The 22,621-nt window shown below is 33.4% G+C and overlaps 2 protein-coding genes across 3 annotated transcripts; one reads left to right on the top strand and one right to left on the bottom strand.

The window, feature by feature from the left end:
* Positions 1-1,063: 1,063 nt before the first annotated feature.
* On the bottom strand, positions 1,064-6,876 carry LOC128180068 (dnaJ homolog subfamily C member 3-like). Its single transcript, XM_052847881.1, has 11 exons — positions 6,680-6,876; positions 6,469-6,579; positions 6,139-6,263; positions 5,841-5,915; positions 5,510-5,650; positions 4,997-5,178; positions 4,577-4,802; positions 4,095-4,215; positions 3,654-3,786; positions 3,214-3,359; positions 1,064-2,883 (listed from the first exon to the last, which is right to left on the bottom strand). The coding sequence occupies exons 1-11, from the start codon at positions 6,774-6,776 to the stop codon at positions 2,744-2,746; spliced, it is 1,497 nt and encodes a 498-aa protein (XP_052703841.1). The 5' UTR covers positions 6,777-6,876; the 3' UTR covers positions 1,064-2,743.
* A 3,421-nt stretch (positions 6,877-10,297) lies between these two features.
* LOC128180067 (cilium assembly protein DZIP1-like) lies at positions 10,298-22,609 on the top strand. Of its 2 annotated transcripts, XM_052847879.1 has the most exons (21): positions 10,298-10,438; positions 10,923-11,180; positions 12,113-12,184; positions 12,367-12,432; positions 12,773-12,910; positions 13,041-13,238; positions 13,372-13,449; positions 13,729-14,022; positions 14,534-14,614; positions 15,256-15,364; positions 15,512-15,572; positions 16,950-17,088; positions 17,654-17,731; positions 17,877-17,982; positions 18,075-18,351; positions 18,688-18,930; positions 19,175-19,358; positions 19,609-19,677; positions 20,058-20,128; positions 20,323-20,408; positions 20,928-22,609. In XM_052847879.1, the coding sequence occupies exons 2-21, from the start codon at positions 10,923-10,925 to the stop codon at positions 21,038-21,040; spliced, it is 2,721 nt and encodes a 906-aa protein (XP_052703839.1). In that variant the 5' UTR covers positions 10,298-10,438; the 3' UTR covers positions 21,041-22,609. The 2 variants fall into 2 exon arrangements, with proteins under 2 accessions (XP_052703839.1, XP_052703840.1); XM_052847880.1 differs by lacking the exon at positions 14,534-14,614.
* Positions 22,610-22,621: the final 12 nt, after the last annotated feature.

The raw sequence follows: 22,621 nt of genomic DNA, 5'->3' as shown, positions 1-22,621 counted from the left end.
AGATGCAAAATATGTAAATCGCATGTTTATAATTGGTTGTTAGGTATCAACAGAAAGATTATTATGAAAAGAAACAGACCTTTATCACAAAATATTTCAATCTTCGGAGTAGCAGCCTTGACAGTAGATCTTATGATCGACATCACCGCTTTAGTATATTGCGGGTCACTTTTCTGGAGTTTCAAATCAGCAGCTCAATAAATTCCGACAAAAATAATTTAAATATTGATTCGATATACCTCAAACTGAAGAAGGTTGAAAATGTATGAATTAGGTCTACATTTAATAGGTTTTGTGAAAAAAATATTTTCAGTTTTTGAAGCATATAAAATTGCCTATTTATCATCATATCGTCATATATTAATTTGTCTAATAGTATTCTCTTCGATTATTCAAGCCACAGCATAAATGAAAAATAATTAGCAGCGTTTTCACTAGACACATTTCCTCCATTTATGTAAGCAAAAGCAATAAATAAATACTAATTTATGATATTTTCTCTTTAAACGTGTAGCGTGTAAATGTACTTCCTAAAGGCAGGAAGTTAAACAAAAGCACTACATACACAACATTTTTGCAATAATCTTTTTTGTTTAAAGAAATTAATGAAATTGTTGATGACCAAATCGATGTTTAAAATTAAATTTCAGAACATGAATGTCAATTATTATGTAAATGTGCTTCTATGCAAGTTATATTGTAACATAAAATAAATGTAAATATCAATTGCGAGTAGATATGTTTTATTTATTTCATTGTCAATTGCCCTTACAGGAACTGTGATATAGACTATAGCAATTAAGCAATTATCTCACCTGGTCAAATTCCCGTTTCGCACACATTTTTTCGATACCTAATTTTCAAATGTGTGCAAAACGGGAACAAACCTCTGCAAGTACTTTCCACAAGTTTTCATCCAGAATTCATTACCTATGATATTTTAAACAATTTTCAGTGTGGATTAATTTTCTGGTAAACACAAAACAACTGTTTCAGGTGATTCCGTTTCACGACATGGTTTGCATCCTGAGTAAGAACTAAATAAATGAATAAGAAAACAAAATTTTGAATTACAAGCATTTGTATTTCATAACATCTTGATCATTAACAATAAATTCTCTCAGTGAGATGACATATTGAAGCCAATGCCTGAAGCAATGGTATTGCAGGACAAATAAACAATCACGTTTTTATTTATCAGATGCATAGACAAGTTTAGTGTCAATCATTTCATTATAATATTCCAATTCAAACTTTTATCACATTATTATTCTATCCTGCACTTAAAATTTTCTAAGTACTGACATTATCAAATTTCCAAACGTTTCACATGTTAAATTCATCATTCTCAAAACATGTAAATATACATGTAGTGTTTTGCATATACATGTAGTACTAAATAAGACATACCTTAGTTCACACACATAATAATTAAATCTACTGTAAATTAATAATTACCAAATCTTGGAAACCAAATAAATTTCTTAATCTTTAATTTTTACGGACATAAAATAAATGTAAATGTATTCCAACATAATTCTATACATTGAAGGAAATTTTTAAAATGTAAAAACTGGTGGAAATAGATGAAGTAAACTTGTGATATAATACACCCCCTGAGTCGATATCAGCTCTATAAACATTTTATCACATACACTGATTGTGCCTTGATGTTCTGATAATAGAAACAACCATACACAGTCACAGTTCAGCATCTGATGTCAAGGTTGGTGTGATTCTAGTCATTTTTACTATGCAATTTCACTTTGGATTTCTTCAACAAGTAACAAAAAAAAAACAACATAAAGGAGAAGAAAAATATGGTTGAATACTGAATACACTGAGTAGGCATTCAAAGGTTCCCTCAACAGATTGAGATACATGCGCGGATCCAGAAAATTTTTCCAGGGGGGGTCCGAAGGATAATTGTGTTTGCCAGGGGGGGTCCGAGGCATATTTTCGCGATAATTTTACTATGTAAATTTAATAAATTTTCATTTTCCAGGGGGGGTCGGGACCCCCCCGACCCCCCCTCTAGATCCGCGCATGAGATATCTTGCGTAAATTTGCTATGGACCCTTTAAAGCTAACCCAATAGCAATGTTCCAACTTGGACCCAAAATGATACCTGTTTTTTTAAAATTTCATTCGTACAATTCTTTTCTATAATTCATAAACTTATTAAAAGAATAGCTGGTGTAAACATTTAAACCTAAAAACTTTTTACATATGATTCACAAGTTTCATTACATTAGATATCTCATTAAAACATATAAAGAAACTTAAAGTTCCTAGTGTACACCTACAAAATCAATTCATCTCAACAATGTAAGAATTCAAGAAGTTGAATGATTCTCTTATACAAAAACCTCTTAAATCGTAATGCATGATTTCTAACTCTTTTTCATATGCTTAATCCATAAAAAGTCAGACACAAAAACAAAACATTCATACAGTATATATCACAAACCAGGCCAATCTTGTAGCACACTTAATCACAGACATATAACCCTCTCGGCATTTATCAATATATTCATTTACACATGAATGCACACTGTGTGCACATCAATGACTCTGATATCAAATGACAAGTGTGAGATCCAACATACCCTCATATATAAATGGTGTTATCCTCGCTATTTACATTTCCCCAAAAGGCAAACACATTCACAGCACAAGATTTTGGAATTTCAATAAATATTTCTAAGTTGTCAGTAAACTGTCCTAAATTATGGGCACCTCGTTAATTAAAGTTGAACTTGAATTTGAATCCTCCGCCTCCGAATGGATTAAAGCCTTCGTGCCAGAAGGGGCCGCCACCTCCATGTTGCTGTTGTTCTGGATCGAGAGGATCTTCTCCGTTGTCAAACTTCTGTCGCTTTTCTACAAAACATCATGAATCTCTTATTTTCAATAAATGCATATGTATCTTGGTATATTGTGTGAAGTATACATGTAAATTTAAAAGCTGTTACAATACCAAACTAAGATATTTTATATCACAGAAGAATGCATATTAGATATAAGTTATCTCCCTTTTTCATAATTTATCTTTTGACAGAGATGAATATAAAATTTGAAGATGCTCTTTGAAAAAATGTCAGGTACATGTATATGAAACATGAATTAAGTCTGTGAAAATAAATAAATTCTCTATATCTGAGATCATGAACTGTTTGTGTAGTTAATATTAAAACAGGAAAACAAACTGACCTGGATCTGTTAAGACTTCTTTGGCTGCTGCGATATCTATGAACATCTTCTCTGCTTTGGCCTTATCATCCCCATCGTATTTGTCAGGATGCCATTTAGCTGCCAACTTTCTATATGCTTTCAATATTTCTTTCTTTCTTGCAGTTCTATAAGATACAAGTATTAAATAAAACAGAGAGTGATTGCAAGTCTTTATAGTGTGACTTATTATAAGCTACATGCATTTTACATCTTCTTTCCACTTTTAACATTTAGACACCTCTTAAAATTTTCTGCCTATTTTGAAAATATTTTTTCTTATCAAAAAGCTACAAGCCAAAAAGCAATCACGGTAAGCAGGCAATAGAAGTAGGAAAACTACTACATGATAAACTTACATGTTTAGATATTAGAAAATTGTGTTCAGCTTTAACACATTTGATTAATAAGATTGTTCATACCTTTTGACTCCTAATATTTTGTAATAGTCCTTCTTTTGTGATTGTTTAAGCAATTTCTGTGCTTTGTTGAGTCCCTCCTGAGCCCTTCGATTTCCTTCCTCCATATTTAATGCCTTTTGGAAGTCATTGATGGCTGAAAATGTTTGGGAGTCAAAGTAAATTCTCATAAATTTTTGCATTATAAATGATAAAATATGTTAAAATGTTGTCAACAGAGGTCTTAAAATTACTTTGTTTAAGCCGTAAATATGGCTGAGTTCATTATATACAGCAATTTTGTATAGGTTTATATAAAACTTTGCCAATTGCCAGGACATGCATTCGCTATAGTTGCTAATTTGCTATATTCGTGTTTGTTATATTCGAATTATTCTGTATTCGCTCTTTTTAAAATATTTATTGTCATCTATAGTCTCCATTTTACCGATTCTCTACCCGTACCTTCTTCCCATTTTTCACTCGCCAAATAGGCTTCCGCTCTGTCCATTAAAGCCTCTACATTCTCTGGATTTTTGTTCAGCAACCTGTTGCATATCCTTAAAGCTTCTTGTATGTGGCCACCCTAAAAATAACCCTCATGAATGTTAACAAACATATTACAAGGCACTGAAAATCATTATACCTCTGACAAAGGGATCAACCAAAGGGAAAACTATCCAGTACCAAAGTTGCTCTCACTAATTATCTTAGCTTTCTTAATATAATTTTGCTCACCGATTGAGTAAGAGAAGAATACAATAAAAGTTATTGAAATTGTATATAAAATTCCTTGTTTCGTTAACCGCAATTAATGTATTAAAATCTTAACAATTATAAAGTATAGTAAATTCATATCCAAACCTTTTCTACTAACTTATTACTAAAAGGTATACAATACTAGTACTTCAAACTAGGTTAAAATTTCTATTGAGTGAGTTAAATACCTTTGCATTACAATGGCAGAGGTAGCCTTGTCCTTTGAGCTGGTAGAACTCTTCGTTTGGCTCAGTCTTCATGAATTGCTTGGCTTTGTTCAGGCACTCGTCGTACTGACCATTGACCTTGGCCTCTTGCGCAGCATTAATTTGTTTGACTAATTTCTTCACCTTTTTATAATGTGGCTGACACTGCTTGTCATCAGGGTCAAGCTTTAAACATTCCCTGATTTGACTGCAAAACAATAAATAAATTTCAGAATAATTGCTATAGTTATCTTTTTTTTTAAAGTCTTTCATAACTTCATAACTGATTTATCATTCAATTACATGTAAGTATATGACATGTTATCTTGAAAAATTTATATGGACGACAAAACTCCACATTTTAATGGTTGTTGAGGCTTTAATCAAGATAAATATACTTACATTAATGACTCCTCTGCTTCCCCAAGCTTGTAATAGAGGTCGCTCATCTTGTAGAACGCAGGTCTGTTGTCACTGCGAAGTGAAGTGGTAGGACGGATGTCACTGATGGCCTTGTAGTATTCCCCCATCTGTATGTAGCATTCAGCTCTAGTCTCATGTAAACTAGGATCCCAGGGGCATTTCTATTGAAATTTAAAACAATTGATGCATTTGTAAAAATCTGCATGAAAGGTAGTTTTAATCCAATCTAATGATGCTGAAATCATCTGATAAGATCTTTGTCATGTTCTGTACAAGGTACCTAGATAATCAAATATCAATTGATCAACCTTCAAATAAAATTTTAAAGTATCTTAAAGAATAATTTATGTTAAATAACCTGTTTTATTTCTAAAACCTTGCTATTACAGGGCTTAAACCAAATACTGTTTAAGTTGAATAACCACAACGGCAACAATCTGCCACTTCACTTGTGACATTATTTCGCTAACATGTCTCTAATTAAAGTTGTACCTCTATGACCCTTCCTAAAATGTCCACAGCAGTAGGCAGCTGACCATGTTCAAAATACATGTAGGCTTCACTGATGTCTCTTCTCAATTCAGCAATAGCATTTAGTTGTGATAGAGCTTCATCATTTGGGCCTCTCTCAATCTACATGATGTATGAGAATTTACACTTTGTGTTGGAATTTTAAATAAAATTCATATCAATTATGATAACTGTAAGAGAATTGACATTTAAAGATTTTTATGTTTAAATAATGAGATCTCAAGAGCCAGCTAGCCCAAATATCTATGCCAGGTTAAATATTGTCAACTGAAAATTATCTGTGAAAACTTACCACTGATTTAAAATCTTTTTCGGCATCATCTAGTTTTCCTTGTTTTAACAATACATTTGCTCGTTGTATTCTTGCCTATAAAATAATAAAATAACAGTCCTTGAATCTATAAAATTTGCTGTTTGTAGCAAACTCATCCAACTTTACAGTAAAAACATTACATCATTATGTTAGCAAAATGCAAGTTATAAAGATATAGAGTTAAAATTGCATGATGATGATGATGAAGGCAAATGAATGAATGAATGAATATACTATAATTTTTTCCCATAAACTGCTGACACTCTTTAAAACTTACAGCTGTAAAATCTGGTTTTAGTTCTATGACTTTGGTTAAGTCAGGCAGAGCAGATTTTGATTTTCCCATGGCTAGAAAAACAGTAGCTCTTCGAAAGTATGTCAAATAGTTGTTAGGGTCTCCATCTGAATAAAAAATCAAAAACCTTTAATAAAATAAGAGGGGGAAGGGGGTCATATAAAATGCTCAATTAATAAATTCATACAGTGCATTTGAGCAAGAGATATAAAGCTAGGAAGATAGAACAAATGTTAAGAAACACAATAAGGCTAAATAGAAAATTTCAAACGCATAAGAGAGAGAAAAAAGAGGGGAGAGACTATCACTTACCAACAGCTGAGTGATAATGCTGCAGGGCTTCTGCCAGCTGCCCAGCAGCCAATAGTTTCTTTCCCATCTCCAAATGTTGTTCTACCTCCATGCTGTTCACAGCATATGATCCTGACCGATTTAATAAAACAAATTAAATATCAATGTAGATTTATGTAAACGAAATAACAGAGAAAACTCGGGTTGTGATCAGAGGAAATTCAGTACATACCTTTTAAGTATACATCAAGTAAAAGAAAGATGAAGAGGGATTTGGTAAATATGACAACTCCTCCTATATTCATATCCGTAATTTTCTCTTCGATCATGTTTGAAAAACTCAAAGAAACATGACAATAATATCGATAAGATAGTCCGTCAACTTTTTTCTCGACTCTTCTTCTCTTGAAAACAAAATAAAGAACTCGTGGTCTTCTATGATTGGCCAAAAGAATAACTTCCGGGTCATTCAATTTAAATTTCAAGTAACTCGTTCATAAAATATCCAAGACCAATAAAACTACTACACGTAGCATATTTAATGATGTGTTTCATGGGGAGTAGCTACAGGAAAAGCAATTTCTGACTTCAAAATGGCACATTTTATTATGAAGGATCTAGGTAGTCCTAATGAATGAACAATTTGTCTCGGGTTGTCGCACATATTTATAGACTAGTCCCTGTTCGAATACTCAAACACCGCAAACAGAGCAGAATATTAAAAAAAAAATTGAAGCATGACAGCGAACTCTACCTCATAACATTTCGAATACTGTTTATTTATAATATGTCTATTGAAATTCAGTCCATTGTACTGTCTTTAGTATTTATTTGGTTTTTTTTATAACAATATTTCTTCATGAAACAAAGATCATCGAAATATGAAAATGAATTAAAAATGATAAAGTAAATTGCTGTAAAACAACATTTACCAACCAACCACCTGAAATTTAATTATTGAATCGTTTTCATATTTTTTTTTGTAAAAAAAAAAAACAAAAAGGGGTGGGTCAAAAAATTAAAAAACGGAAAAAGATCGAAATTATCATATTAATGGTTTATTGACATCATCATGTTGGCATACAGTCAAAATGAAATCAAATGACAGACAAAAGAGGGGGGGGGGGGGGCTAGTATACCTATCACTCCAACTTCTCAAGATTTCCATCTTTTCAGGGTAAATTTAGGAACAATTATCTTTCCTGCGAGAAAAAGTGTGGGGGGGGGGGGGGGCTAAAACCTCTATGATGCTATGGCCTTATGGTTAGGTCTAACCACAGGGGTATCGTATCCGCTCTACACTCTATGACATATATATAAATAATACGTGTATTATTTATATATGTTATAGAGTGTAGAGCGGATACGATGCCTCTGTGGTCTAACTTTGCAAAAAAAAAAAAGGGGGGGGGGGGCTACCCCGGTTCCGAGGCCTATGTATAAATCATTTATTGATTTTAAATCCTTATGTAATGACGTCAGGCAATAAGGTAATCTGTCCATGCCCGTGTACATGTACTGTCTACAGAGCTAAATCCGGAAAGATATAGACTGTTACATTAATTCGAACGCCCGCAAGGTTTATTCGAGAACAATTTAATTTCGCAAAATATTTTCTTTAAAAATGAAACTATGTTGACCAGCCCCTCTCCTCCCTGACTCAAGGGAGTCTAAATATTGCATATTTGTAAATTATAGTGATTACAATGTATGATTATATACTGATGGGTTGTACTGCCCAAAGTTGTACTTTCTGAATAAATAAACATCCATATTATTATCGATATACTCAATGACATATACCTTAGTGCGTATATTTTATTTATACATTTTCATCGTCTAATATCAAAATTTTTAAACATCTTTCTTAGTTCTTTAATTAAAACTCCATATTTATTTGATTCATAAAACTACCCTTGGCCTCTTCTCTCTGATGATTGTAATAAGGAGAAGGGGTCGGAGGGGTGCCACACTGCTTATAGCAATTGCAAATCAAATCAAACCTAGCTATATGATAATTAAGGCTTTTTTAATCATATAAAATCTAGGGGTGTCAATAGAACTTAAATCACAATTTAAGATTAATAATGCAAAATATTTCCATAAGTGAAAAGGCATAATATGCTTATATATTGACAAGACAATAAAATGAATATCGAGTTAAAAACTGTACAAGTGCTCTTCATTGATAAGAATCCTTTAGAATAAAACTTATGATTTTTTTTCTGTTAACATCCCAGTTTGCGACGCGTATTGAACTCTATATCATTGACTTTAATTAAGCATTTCAGCATAATTATTTTCTTTCGATGCCGACGAATATTTTTGATGTGCACATTTTGCCATTTTAGTGTATTACAAAATGTATCACTATAAAAGATAATTCATTTTCAAACCAAAAGTATTTCTAAGCATAATTTGTGAACCTCTTCTTGCTAAAAATTGCAAATCCCCATGCAGACTCCGATTCAGTTAAAGTATAGTAAAATCAAAATATTCTATAGCATAATTAGAAACAATACAAAAAATGCAGAAATTAGAACTTTCGTCCACTCCCCGTTTTTGATGTGTCGCGTGACATATGGAAAACCGGGGAGTGGATGGAAGTTCTAATTCTAATTAGATTGGAAACAATAAAACATTAAATAAAGAAACTCGTCATTTTTTTAAAAATTGATATTTATATTTCTAAATAATTTTTAAAAATCCCCAACCCATTAGCATGAATCTCTTGAAGTTCGTAAGAGATCTTTCAACCACAGAGAGACGAGTTTGTTTGAGTCTGAACGTCAAGAATATGTGATTATAAATTATGATTGTGTACATTGTTCATATTCTCAAATTCATTGTCATGTTTTGTCCAGAAATTACGCTACCTTGATCAAAAGTTATCTTAGATATCTATTTCCTAGTAGTTTATTATAATTTATTTAATCAATTTGAATATGAAACTAAAGAAAACATCCCCGAAAATTATATAATTTTTTTTTAACACTTACTTTTTATCTACACAAATCTACTAGTAGTACAGTCTGAATTAATAAATGTGTCGGAAAAATTAAGACCGCAGGTAATCTATGATATATGCACAATTCTGCAAATAACTCTTTCTATTTTTTAAAATTAATCCCCCTTCCCTTTTATAATTTCATTCCAATGAATTGTTCAAATTATGCACATGTGGAAATTTTAGTGAACAAAATCTATGTGCATCAAAGAGATACCAGTACCAGCCTGCAAAAAATGGATTTTCATCACCCCGCACCCAACTCCACCCCCCCCCCCCCGCCCACAGGAACTTAACATGAATGTTTATTTCTCTCAAACCATATCAATGGTACATGAGGTACAAAAAATAAAAATATTTACAAATATACAAATGCAGGGTCAAGTTAGGAAGAGTACAGAGTTAAATAAAATAAATAAATTTTTTTAACAAATATATGGACAATTTTTTTTAATGAATCAATGTCATTTGTATTCATAAGGTTCCCAAATTTATTAGTATTAACATTTGTTGAATTTTTTTTTTAACACAAACACACCCACATACTCAAGTTTTGTCAAACAACAAAAACTTGCTTGATAAATTTAATTAGTTAATTTATCTGGTTTTCCTTTTCAATCCATGATTTAAGCGTTAATTTGATACCATAACCAAATTAACTGTTTGATAGAGTATTATTAGAAAATTAATACAGCAATTTTAATGACTAAATCATAATTTAAATAGTTAATCTTATTAATTAAAAAGGTGAAAACAATCTGTGTTTACCGTTAATCATGTTAATTGGTTGCATTCCGTATAAATTACACACGAAAACGAATGTGTTCAAACACGACTTAACTTGTGCTTTGTTATGGCGGTTGGAGAAAAATTCCAGGTGAAAAAGTCCGAGAGGATGAAACGAATGATATAGAATGGTTGACACGAAATTTTGAATTATGGAATAATGATCGTCGGATAGTTAACTTTTGCATATTACTCAAGGTAAGTGAAAATAATATTGAGTTGCATCTAATCCATGAAAGATGCTTTTATCAGTTTTTACCTGCGTGTATCGATTGTTTACCTGCGTTTGTATGGAAACAACAGATAACGCACTCTGTTAGAATCTGCTGTCTATACAGTTTCATTGAATTATTGGTATTTATTTAATTTTTTTTGTAAAAATAACATACATACAGGAAAAGTAAATTTATAAACAATTTACGAAATTTAAATTCGTGCATGGACTTGTCCAGGCAGTGCACGTTGGGTGGATAGCTGGTTTTACTGGTCAACATTAGGTCAATTATTTATGTCTTTGTTTTGTATTTTGTTATTTTACTGAGGTTGAGGTCTTTGAGATAGTTGTACAAACTGTACAATCTTTGTTTTTATATGTTGCAATGCACATGCATTCACATATCTTTGGATTTGTTATTGTTTTGTTAGCACCTTTTTATTATGTGTTTATTTCAATAATTGACAGATGGCCACACAATTTATGTCACAGTACAATGGGCATGGGGCAGCAGGCCCACAACTTGGAATAAACATGGGTCACCAATCTGCTTATGCCAGTAAAAACTCAAATGGAAGAAGTTTTGCATTCAGAAAGAGATATGAAAGAATTGACTGGAGGAGAATTGCTTCAGTGGATGTTGACCAAGTGGCAAGGACATTGGACTTTAATGCTCTTCAAGAAAACATCATGAACTTGACATTTTGCAACATTGAGGCTGAACTGGTAGATATTCTATGTAGCTACACGTACAGTTTATCATATATTAATTTTGAACAATTATTTTTATTTCCAATAACACAATATGATTAATAAAAGATATTTATTTACCTCTTTCATATTTATATCCTTACAGGCAGAATTTGTTGTCATAAATGATGCTACTTTGTGCATTATAATCTAATTGAGACAAAACTTACTTTCTTTTCAAATATGAAAAATATAGCGCATATATCTTTGATCAAGTAAATATTTTTATTCAGTAATTTGTTTTAGATATTTATTAATATATCTGACAAGAATACAATGTTTTTTCTGTAACATACAGTCCGTAGCTGAAACGTTCTATTTTCCAATTTTTCTATGCACTCACAGTGCATTCACTTGCAATCTCCACACTGCTCTGTTCACGCTCACCGTGCGTTCACAAAGCATTCACCTTGCACTCGTTATTCATTCAGTGTTCACTTATTGTTCAGTCAGATAATATTAAATTTAGACCGATAACATTTAAAACTTGTAGTTTATTTGTTACTTCTTCCTGATTATCGACGAAACACAATGTAAGGATAAATTCCAAGGCCATCCGAATAAATTATTTATCTTGCATTAATAACATTCATATATCGTTTACCCTTCACTTTGTGCTCTGATTTTCGCTAAATTCTGTTCAGGGAGCGCTCACCGTTCGCTCAGCATGCACTAACCGTTCAGTCACTGTTCAAGTGGGAAAGCAGAACGTTTTAGGGACTGTAAATGTTTTGGGAAAAAACTTTTTAAATGTAAGCAGTTTTACACAATAAAGTATAAATGGTAAGAATTATCTATGTGAAATTTAGGGGACCATTGAAGACCCTTATTAAATAAATATAGTTTTTGCACAGTCAATTTCGTATTTGTTATTAGAATTTGATATCATAATCATTTTCAAATTTCAGGATGTAAGAATGGTGGATCCAAATTTCATAAAACTCTTCAAACTGGCCCAGCTGACAATTGAATATTTACTGGTATGTACATGAATATCATAAATTGTGTTTAAAAACCAATTAGACAGAAACTTTAGTTTAATTCTAATTTCTCAGAAATGGTATGATATTTGGTATTAGAATTTCTATTCATTAGACTACGGTATTGCATCTAGAGTAAACATATACATGTATTTTTAACTCCTGTTATCATCATTACACAGCACTCCCAAGAATACCTGACAGGAGTTGTCTCCAGTATGGAAGAGAAAATCAAAAAGGAAGAAGAGGTAAAAAGAACTTCATATTTGACAAAATTTTTGTTGATACCTTCATTGACAAATTTTCCCAACATCCTGAACTTTTTCATGGTTGTCTGTAAGGCAAACCTTTTTCTGTGTTCATTTTAATATCTTCTTTGGATCCATTTCAGTGATAAACAATAAATTTTTTTGTGGATTGAATCATTAATAGAATAATTGAATGGAAATCTGCATAAGTGCTGATAATAAGTACAGGAACAATCACAATAACTAAATATACTTAAAAAAATATGAAATATTTACAGCATATCTCAGTTGATGAGATTTACAAAAATGACAACCATTTTCAATGTGTTTTATTGTTCAGGATCATGCTGAAACAAAAGCCCAGTTAGAAAAAGTTAAGAAGGACCTGGCAGAAACAAAGAAAGAGAGTCACAAAAGAAAGAAGTTACTAATGGCTCAGCAACAACTCATTCACGCTGGCTCAGGCAGTTACAATAAGGTAGAGCTGGAGCAACTTCCAAACAGAATCACAGAGAGATTATTTTCTTACAACCAATTTTTGTCATGCAAATGAATATCAACATACCTTATACCAGGCACACATGTACATGTAATGGTTGTCATTTCAGTGTCCATTCTGCCCTAAAGCTTTCCTCAATTCATCATTTCTCCAATCGCATATAAACCGCCGCCATAATGATTTCTCGGGCAAGGCAGCATCAGTTGCCATGGGAGCAGAGCAGAGCACTGGTCAAATTCCCCAGGCTGTCAGAGAAACAAAAGAAATATTCCAACAGTTTCAAGTTCAACAGGAACATGCGCAGACAGTAAGTGACAGGGTTTATCTAATTATACCATGCAACATTACACCAAATAAATGAATGAAGTAAAAATCAATGTTATGTATTACACCTTCACATATCTATATCTAGTTTATGACAGAACTTTTTTCCCCTACAGTTTCATGAAAGTACATCTCCCAAATTGCAAGACACCACAGCAAAGATGGAAGTTATTAGAGTTCAAGAGGAAGACAAGGTATTCAAACCCAAGCAATAAAAAACTCCCAAAAACTTTAAACCAGAATGATATAATTGTTTATTTTACAATGTATAAAGAAATTTATATTTTTTCTTCAAAACATTAAGCTTATGTATCTGTGCATTAAATCCCTCTTATCCATTTCTTGATCAGGTCACATCAGTTCAACAGTTAGTAAATAATAATGTATTGTGAACTGTTAAAAATATATAGATTTTAAATGAAAACAATTATCATTTTTTTTGTACAACAATATGTTGTTTCTTTGTCTTTTAGAAGGAAATTGAGAAAATTAAGGAAATGTTCATGAGAGAATTAAAAGACATGAATGAAAAGTACCAGTCATCTGAGCGTGCTATGACTGAAATGGAGCAACGCCTCGGCAAGAAGTCAAACCTGGGTGACCTTCAGGATGATGTCGACAATGAGCGGGAGTTACTACGGCAACAGAAGGAAGAAGTGGCCATGTTGAAGGAGCAGTTGGAGAGGCAGCTAAGAAATGCCAGCCTGGAGTCGTCCACCCACACGAGTGAGATGGACAGGAGATCAAGACGAGAGGAGAGAAGCAGGGTAAGGCTTATCGCCGAGTTATCGGATCTGTAACTGTCTGCAAATTCGGACCTTTATCACCTTTCTGATTAAATTACATTTTTCCAAGATATTCATTTATTAATAAGAAATCATGTCATCAATCAAGACTAAGATTAATTAATACTATGCCATCCACAAAGTTCATACAATGTCATCGAGTTGCTGTTTTTGTGTGTTTTATAAAAAGCTAGCACAATTTGTTTTCCAGTCATGCACATGCATCAACAAAAAATATCAGGCACAGATGTTCCTTCATTATTTTTAAAACTTTCAGATGCCAAATTCAAAAGTGGTGTTTATTCTCTGTCTAAAATTCAGTCCTCTTGATCCTCAACTTAATAAAATTGTAATAATCCAATTGAAACTGAAATAATATTATCACTTTCTTCACAATTTACATAAAAAAGCTTGTGTGACTCAGGTTGAAGTGTTGATGTCATTGTTTGTGTTTTACCTTTCTAACTTCATGCTAAATTGCTAATCCTCACAGCGTAAACCTCCGCCCCGTAAACAGGAAGTTCAAATCGAGAAACCTGTAGAGGATGAAATTGAGGAAATGTTGGAAGATGCTGTAAGTATTTCTATCGGTGATGTGGGTCACACGACACAGTTACAATGTATGTGATGAAGAAGAGAACTGATATTTACATGTATATTTTCATGCCTCATTAATGTGTTTCATATTACCATAATTTTAAATCTTGCTGCTGGAAATTGCTTACATTTGCCAGTACATCATTTTGGGTGTGAATAACCTCACTGAATTCATTTAAATCATGCAACTGTTTAAAACAACTGGATTTAAATTCAATGAAGAAGGTGACAAGGTTTATAGAAAAAAAAAAAACAACTTTAGCCGTTCTAATTAACTGTAATGACTGTTTACAGCTATGAGAATTATCTCCTATATCTACAATTTGCTAATCCACACCTGTCTGTGTGTCAAATAATAGGTCATTGGAAAGTGGCATTGCTTTACTGATTAACCAATACTCCTACTTATTAAACAATAAATTATGTTAAAGAATGATCAACATTGTCAAGAAAATGCTAGTTTTAATCATAGGAGAACAACATGTTGTGTCTCTGTTGCAAATATGCTCTGAAACTGTTTCTTGATATTACTATAGAGGAAACTTGTTAAGTTTGTATTAAGAAAGACAAAAATTTTGCATGGCTGGCATGATCTAACTCCATTTCTTGACATCACAGGGTGCAGCAGCTTCTCCGGAGAGGGTGACGCCCCGTGGGGGACAGCCTAGTGGAGTAGAGGTCCCAACCAAGCTGATGATGGAGCCCAGCGATGATGACGAGGATACAGGTAAAAAAAAAAGTGTATTCATCAGAAGAACAGCTAATGCTTTCTCCCTAATTAACAAATGAACATATTATACTGGTTGTACCGGTAGATTGTTATTTAAATTTTACTTCTATGAGTTGCTTGATTTGCATTCCAATTATTTTTCAGAAATGAAATCTGCAAGGGGCACAGGAAGCTTTGGCAGGGAGTCCATGCATAGTACAATGGAGTAAGTCTTAAGATACTGATTTCATCATTCATGATCACTATATGTGTAGTACCGTTACATGGTACATGCACATAGAAAACAATATACATAACATGTACGTCACCGTTCTGAGATACACTGTAAAATTGTAACATATACATGTAGATTGAAATCATTAAGTGTGGGATACTAATTCTCATAAGCTTTTTTGAACAAACGTCATATCCGAATAATCCATATTCATGTTCATTTTGTTTGAAAGACATGCATGCATATAGATTTAGTCATATATATCTGGAATAAACTGCAATGTTTGGGTTGTGGATATAAAAACATGCAGTTGTCAGGGCTTTGTATGGGATTAAACTTGTACATAATCTTTATACATAAATGATATGAATGTAAAGCTGAAACAGAGAATTAGGTTGACCTCTCTGAGACCACATTACAGAGGAAGCCTAGAGTCTGTGTCGGAGGAGGAGGAAAGTTCTGGTTCTGTGACCTCCCCCACCATCAGGTTTCTGACCATGAGAGGGTGGGTTCTGTCGGACAGTGTCCACAGGCTGCAGTGTTGTGTAAAAATGCATGGGTAGAGGTGGTAGTTATAGAAAACTGGTTCTAATAAGGAGTGGGAGTGGTTTATATGTAGAGCTGTTAGAAATGTGGTCACAGTGGTGGAAGTGAAAAAAGGACATCACTGTTATATAGTTTTAGACCACAGTGGCTCTGGATAACACGATTTATAAAACTGTGTGTTGATTAAGATGGACCCAGACTTAATTCTGTAGTTTTAGCAGCTGATTCATGAGAATGTTTACCGTTTGCTATACTAAAACAATTATGAACTAAATACAGTTCACACAAAGTAACATGATTATTTAAGGTAGATTAGAGCATTTTAACACAGAAAACCTTAACTTAGTCAGCAGTAAAAGTAAAAGTAAAGTTTCCTGGAATTGCAGGAGTAGGGGAGAGATTCAATATTACCTGGTACCTAATCAAGTTTGATTAACAACAGCAAACAAAATCATCAATTTAATTTGAAGGAAATAAGTATTTACGCAAGGAAAACAGATGAAATTCTGACACTGCATATTCATTTTAGCATCATCAGTAACATAAAGAAGCTAATTTAAGCTATTAGGACAGAGTAAATGAATATTGTGTTTCCTATTCCAGACTGAAAATTGGGTCTTCATAGGTATTAAGAATTTATTTTGATATTTTATCGTTTAAATCCACATGCAAAATCTTTTGTTAAAAGAAACCCAGACAAATTAATTACAAAAAAAAATAGGTATTGGAAAAGTTAAGGAATCAGAAACACACTATTTTTTAATCTGGCCTATCTTATATTTATATAAATATCTATTGTTAATCTCTGGCATTGTGTAACAGTTCCTTCAGGAGTGGAGAGCTGACACTGAGGACGACCCAGTTTTTGGAGGAACTGAGGAAGAACCCGACCCTCAGGCTGATGAGGGACGAGCTGATCTCCTTACTGCAGGACAGCCTGGACAAGATTGGGATCCCACCGGTATGTCCTCATCCTTGTGCTATCACTTAGCTCAAAGTCCCAACAGTATGTCCATATCCTTATGCCAGTACATGTACTGGCGTTTACATTTACCTCAAAATTTTCGTATCCTTATTCTATTCAAAGCAAAAAATTTCAGCACTATATAAAGTACATTGCAGGGTTGTATCTAAAAATTGATGTATAAGGGAGAATTAAAAAAGTAGAAGGGGGTCTTGAGGTCTAGTTTATAGCTAGATTGTGTTTGAAATGAAAAATAGACAACCCTGACATTGTAATACATTTTATGTATCAGTACTGGTTTTAAGATTCCCTCCCTGTCAATATGGCATTAAAATAAATCAGTGCTTGAGGCATTTGATCTTATGCTGCAGTGATGAGAACTAATACATTAATTATTTTTGGCCTTAACTAAGCTCAAAATACCCACGATTGATTAAATGATGATGCATGTACTACATGTATCACTTAGCTAAAAAAGGCAAATTCCTTGCCCTTGAAGAACTTGGAAAGCTGAATTCACAATGAACAAATGTTTAAGTAAATCATTGTCTGTTGTTTTAAGGAAACAAGAGGCATTCCTGATGATTTGTTGATCAGTAAACTGGCCTTACTGAAGCAGAGGAGACAAAGCACAGTGCAGGTACATTTGTAGTTTTCTAATTTTGAAACTCCATATTGTCAAATAGTATTGTGAAACTCCATGTTTCATTTACGATAAGCTTGAATTTCGTATGTTGATTTATGTACCGGTACATGTATGATGATTTGGATTTTTTGTTGCTTAGAAATATCCAATCTTCACCGAGTTCAGGAAGCAGTGTAATGCACATGCTGACCATTTGGCTCGTGAAAAATTGAAGCAACAGAAGAAATCGCCTCCTCCCCCTTCAGGTATTGTTCAAAGATAGTTTTAACTGAACATACATGTAAATATTTCTATTCATACACTTTTATTACCAGGAAATTTTTTGACCTTATTTTAGGTGGTAGATCAGGAATTCCTCCTCGTGCTATGAATACCAGTATGACAGCCTCGGGAACCTCGAGTCCTGTCCGGTCAGCCAACCAGTCTCCTATACGACAGCCTCCTGCTCCTGTCGCCAGACAGCCAGCCATGTCCACTCCCCAAAGACCCACCTCAGCATCCTCTGGTCAGGGCAGGTACCCACCTCCCCAGACTCAGCCCTCACGGGCAGCAGCCCCTCAGCAACAACCAAAGCCTGCGCCCCGCAGTCCCCAAAGGACGCCCCACTCCACAGGGTAAGGACCATAGGCAATTTTCTTAATTTCATCAAATAATGAAGATACCTTATTGCAGATACATATTCTTATTGATTTGCATAAGACTATTAAATGACAGTGGCATTAGAATATTCATTAGTATGCTAATTAGTTGTTGTATTGGAAATTAATGAATATGAATTGATACTGGTATTCGTATCCATAGAGAATTATTTGATGTTTTCCCTGTGCTCTACTTTGTTAGTTTGTACATTTCAGAATAAATATAGAATCTAACTCTTTTGTTTGCATTAGCGTATACATACTTACTATACATGTGCATACACATGAACTAACATTGACTGATTCTTTCAGTTCAAGCTTAGAGTGGACCAGCACTCAGTGGGAATCTGGGGAAGATGAAGAGACAGAGGAAGAAAGTGAAGCACCAGCATTTGAACATGTCAGGGTGATAAAGTCAGGGCCTGCGGGGAGGGGAAGGGGAATCCCTGCCCCCAGAGGCCAACCCACACCTGGGGCTAGACAGCCAGTGCAGGTTCAGTCTCGGGGGAAGGTTCAAGATGATGATGAAGATGATGTTTGGGATTCAGATGTTAGGTAGGACTTTTTTGGTCATCATTTAATTGGATTTTGAAATTATATGCTTAATGGTTATTGCTTCATTAATAAAGATATGATTTTTAGAAAAGGAGGTGCATGTAATATCATGTTTGTACATGTGCACTACAGGAAAAAAATCTTTACAGAAATTTGTACTGAAATATTCTATGAATTATTGCCATTGTGCATATTCATGAACATGTATCACAATCACTTAACAAAATGAATTTGTATGTTTTAGTGATTTAGAGGAAGAAATTCTACCTTCGAAGTCTAGAACAGCTCCAGGCCCTATCAGGGTTCAGTCCTCTCCTGTCCGAAATCCTGGTCTCTCTACCTCACCTGCCCGGGGTGGACCAGTCGTTGTACAGCCCAAAGGTCAGAAGGTCGCGGAACTCTCACGTACCATAGAGATGCAGTTAGCTGTGAGTACACTCATAAAATACATATAATGAAAAGCCAGCTAAAAAAATGCTTTGAAACAAATGATTGCATTCATTTATGTGTTGTAAAGTGTGAATGTTTTTGAGCAAGTTTTTCTTGCAGGTGTAACGTCCTGTACCCTATCTGTCGATCAGTTTAACTTGTGTGATAGGAATTAATGTCCTTTATCCTTTTCAGTTTACTTAGAGTAAAAGAAATAAATAACACGTACATGTAAATGTTCAATTTTAGGGTCGCAAAGAAAAGAAGTTAGCTGGAGCAGTAGACACTATGGGTGGAAAAAAAGAGGAGGACGTTCTTGTGAGTTTGTACACTGTACATATACAGTAAAACACGATTATAGCTAAGTGCAAGAAATGATCGATTTTGCTTCGTTATAGGCGTAATTCTTCATATCTGTCAAGGTTACAACATATAATATAGTCACGAGGAATGGAAATCACTTCGCTGTAAGTGTCAATTCATTATAAGCATGTTGGCTATAACCGTATTTTGCTGTATATGTATATTTTGTAATAATTTCACAGAAAACATTTTCTACTATATTTTCTGCTGTCTAGTCTAGCCAAACAAGACAGTTTTGAAACTGAAATGAAACTTTAAACTGTTTTGAATTCGAAATTAAACTTTATACAGTTTTATTTTGCCAGTATATATCAACCCTTCAATGTGTTTTTTAGGATGACTTCTCGGACAGTGATTGGGATGTGTCCCCTGTGGAGGATGAGCCCCGCGCTGCCACAGCACCAAAGTAGGTCACATGCCTGTCTGTCATTTTTGTGGAATTGTTGACCGTTCTAGAGATATCTAAACAAATGTGCATTTGATGCTAAAACCTGTTGAACATGCTAGCTAAAACCTGTAAAACATCCTAGTCTTGATGAGTAATTAATACTTTTGTGTCATTTCATGTACTTTTAAAATGATTTGAATTTTGTTTTTCAGGCGAGCCCCAGTGCAAGTGAGAAGTAGTCATGCCTCTGATACGACCAACACTTATGGTACAAGCGTGTGGGGATCATCATCCAAAGGTAGGCAACTTTGAAAGGCAAAGAGTTGCTCTTTACCTCCATATAATTGATAACATTATTGGCTTTGCCATTGGCAATTGCAACTGCATGAAAGGATATTTTCTCAGTAAAGTGTGAATGTGCACATTAGTTTTGTAATGGTAAACAGTGAGTGCAAATTATATTCCTGCATGTTTTTAATGTGATTGGAAACTTCAGATTGTAAAAAATTTATTAGTTGTTCACCACTTTAACATTGTACCCTAATTTTCATTGATATTATTTTTAAATTGATACACAACATAGATTTATTGCTGTTTATGAGATCAACACAATAATTTAGCTACCCAAGTAGTACTATATTCTTTGAGCTGGAGTTTCAGTATCAGCTAATCAGAGAGCTAGGAATTCATATAATAAAATCAAATATTCTTTGAAGTTAGAAAAATATGTTTTACTTAATGAATATTACTGATGAAATTACACTTCTACAATTCCCCTAACATGTCTTCATTCTATGTTTTGTTTCTGCATTCCTAGGAGCCAGCACGGTACCAGCTGGAGGGACCCAGGGAGGACGAGCATCCCGGGGGTCCTACGTCAGTGTGACGGACGTCAGCTCAGATGAAGAGCTTGACCTGGACAACATATGAAAACCTCAAGACTGACCATACACCTCATTCACATACATGTAAAAAATGAAACTCTTCTGAATGACAGTCCTTTCCTAAGGATTCAGTTACATTGCATGCTAGGTTACTGATATTTTCTTTACCTTTATGTTATGTATGACCATATTTGTTTTGGTGCTTCGAGATAATGATTATGACAACAGGTGTCCGAGATTTCTGGCTCTTGTACTGACTCCTAGATTCTAATCACAACTGGTTGTACTCCGAGATTCTCTCCCTTAGGGTAGCTGTTTGATATTGGATTTATTTCAGAAACTTATTCTATTACCATGGGTAATGACTAAAACTGTGATGTTGATTCATTTTTACTTGTTAAATGACATATCTGCTATACATGTACATATCCTGTATTTTTATGCAAAATACTTAAATATGTTGAGATTGTTTGCTATTCCCTCCAAAACCTTTTCACATTTTGCTCTTAAAATGAACTTTATGCATTTTTATCTCAAATTTGATAAACAGGTATTTGCAACTCAAACTGTTTTTATGTGATGCATTATAAAGGTTAGAATTTAGATGTTATAGATTACAGTAGACCCATAAACATACTAAAGGCTAGACTTGAAAGGTTGTTTATATAAAAGTGCCTAAATCAAACTTTACCTAGGCTTATTTACACTGCAGTGCATATTACGTCATCCGTCCAGACAGCAAAATGTGCTACAGTGACTTGTTAAGTAAATTCTTATGTATGGATTTCAAAGATTTATACTTTATTACTGCATGACTTGTTTAATGAGTAATTTTAATGTAGGAATTTCAAAGATTTTAGTTCTACTGTATTACAGCATGTCTTGTTAAGTAAATTTTTAATTAGGTATTTCAAAGATATTAGTTTTGCTGTTTTCAAGATTGATTTTTACATAGTCTGTTTATAGAGATGAGAAGAGATATACATGACTTTTTAAAGAGTGATTATCTTTGTTTTAATTTAGTTTTATTGCATACATCCAACCATAATTTGAATAATATTTGCTCTCAGTAAAAACAGCATTCATAGACATATTTACTTCCATTGCCATGCATTAAATAAAACAATTTTTTAGTGTTTGAATAATATCTGACATTTCTTTAGAAGCAGAGACTTAGTTATGTTACATACAATGTTATTCTGCCTTGCCGTCCCAAATGACATATTTGTTCATGTACATATTTTATGTACTGTTCATGTACATATATCATGTACATGCATGTGATTAGATGAGATTTCATTAACACAACTTAAATTACTTGTTGTTGATTTTATTTTGTATATTTCATCATGAAGCATTTATTGCATGTTATAATTGTGTATAAGATATATTTATTACTACGTAGAAGTGCTGTAACTTATTTTTATGGCACGTAGAAAAAGTGCATGTAAAATATTTATATATATGGAAGAGTTTGTATACGTTTGTATACCGAGTATTTGTTTTTGGTTAATTGTATTTTTATTGAAAGTTGTAAAAATGTCATTCATTTACTGCTATGCATGACTAAGCAAAAATCAATAAACCATAAATAAATTAATTAATTTTCATATCACATCTTTGTACT

This window comes from Crassostrea angulata, chromosome 4 (genome assembly GCF_025612915.1).
Source record: "Crassostrea angulata isolate pt1a10 chromosome 4, ASM2561291v2, whole genome shotgun sequence".
NCBI lineage: Eukaryota > Metazoa > Mollusca > Bivalvia > Ostreida > Ostreidae > Magallana > Magallana angulata.
Note: the sequence above shows the minus strand (reverse complement) of the source record. Positions and strands in the feature narration are given on the sequence as shown.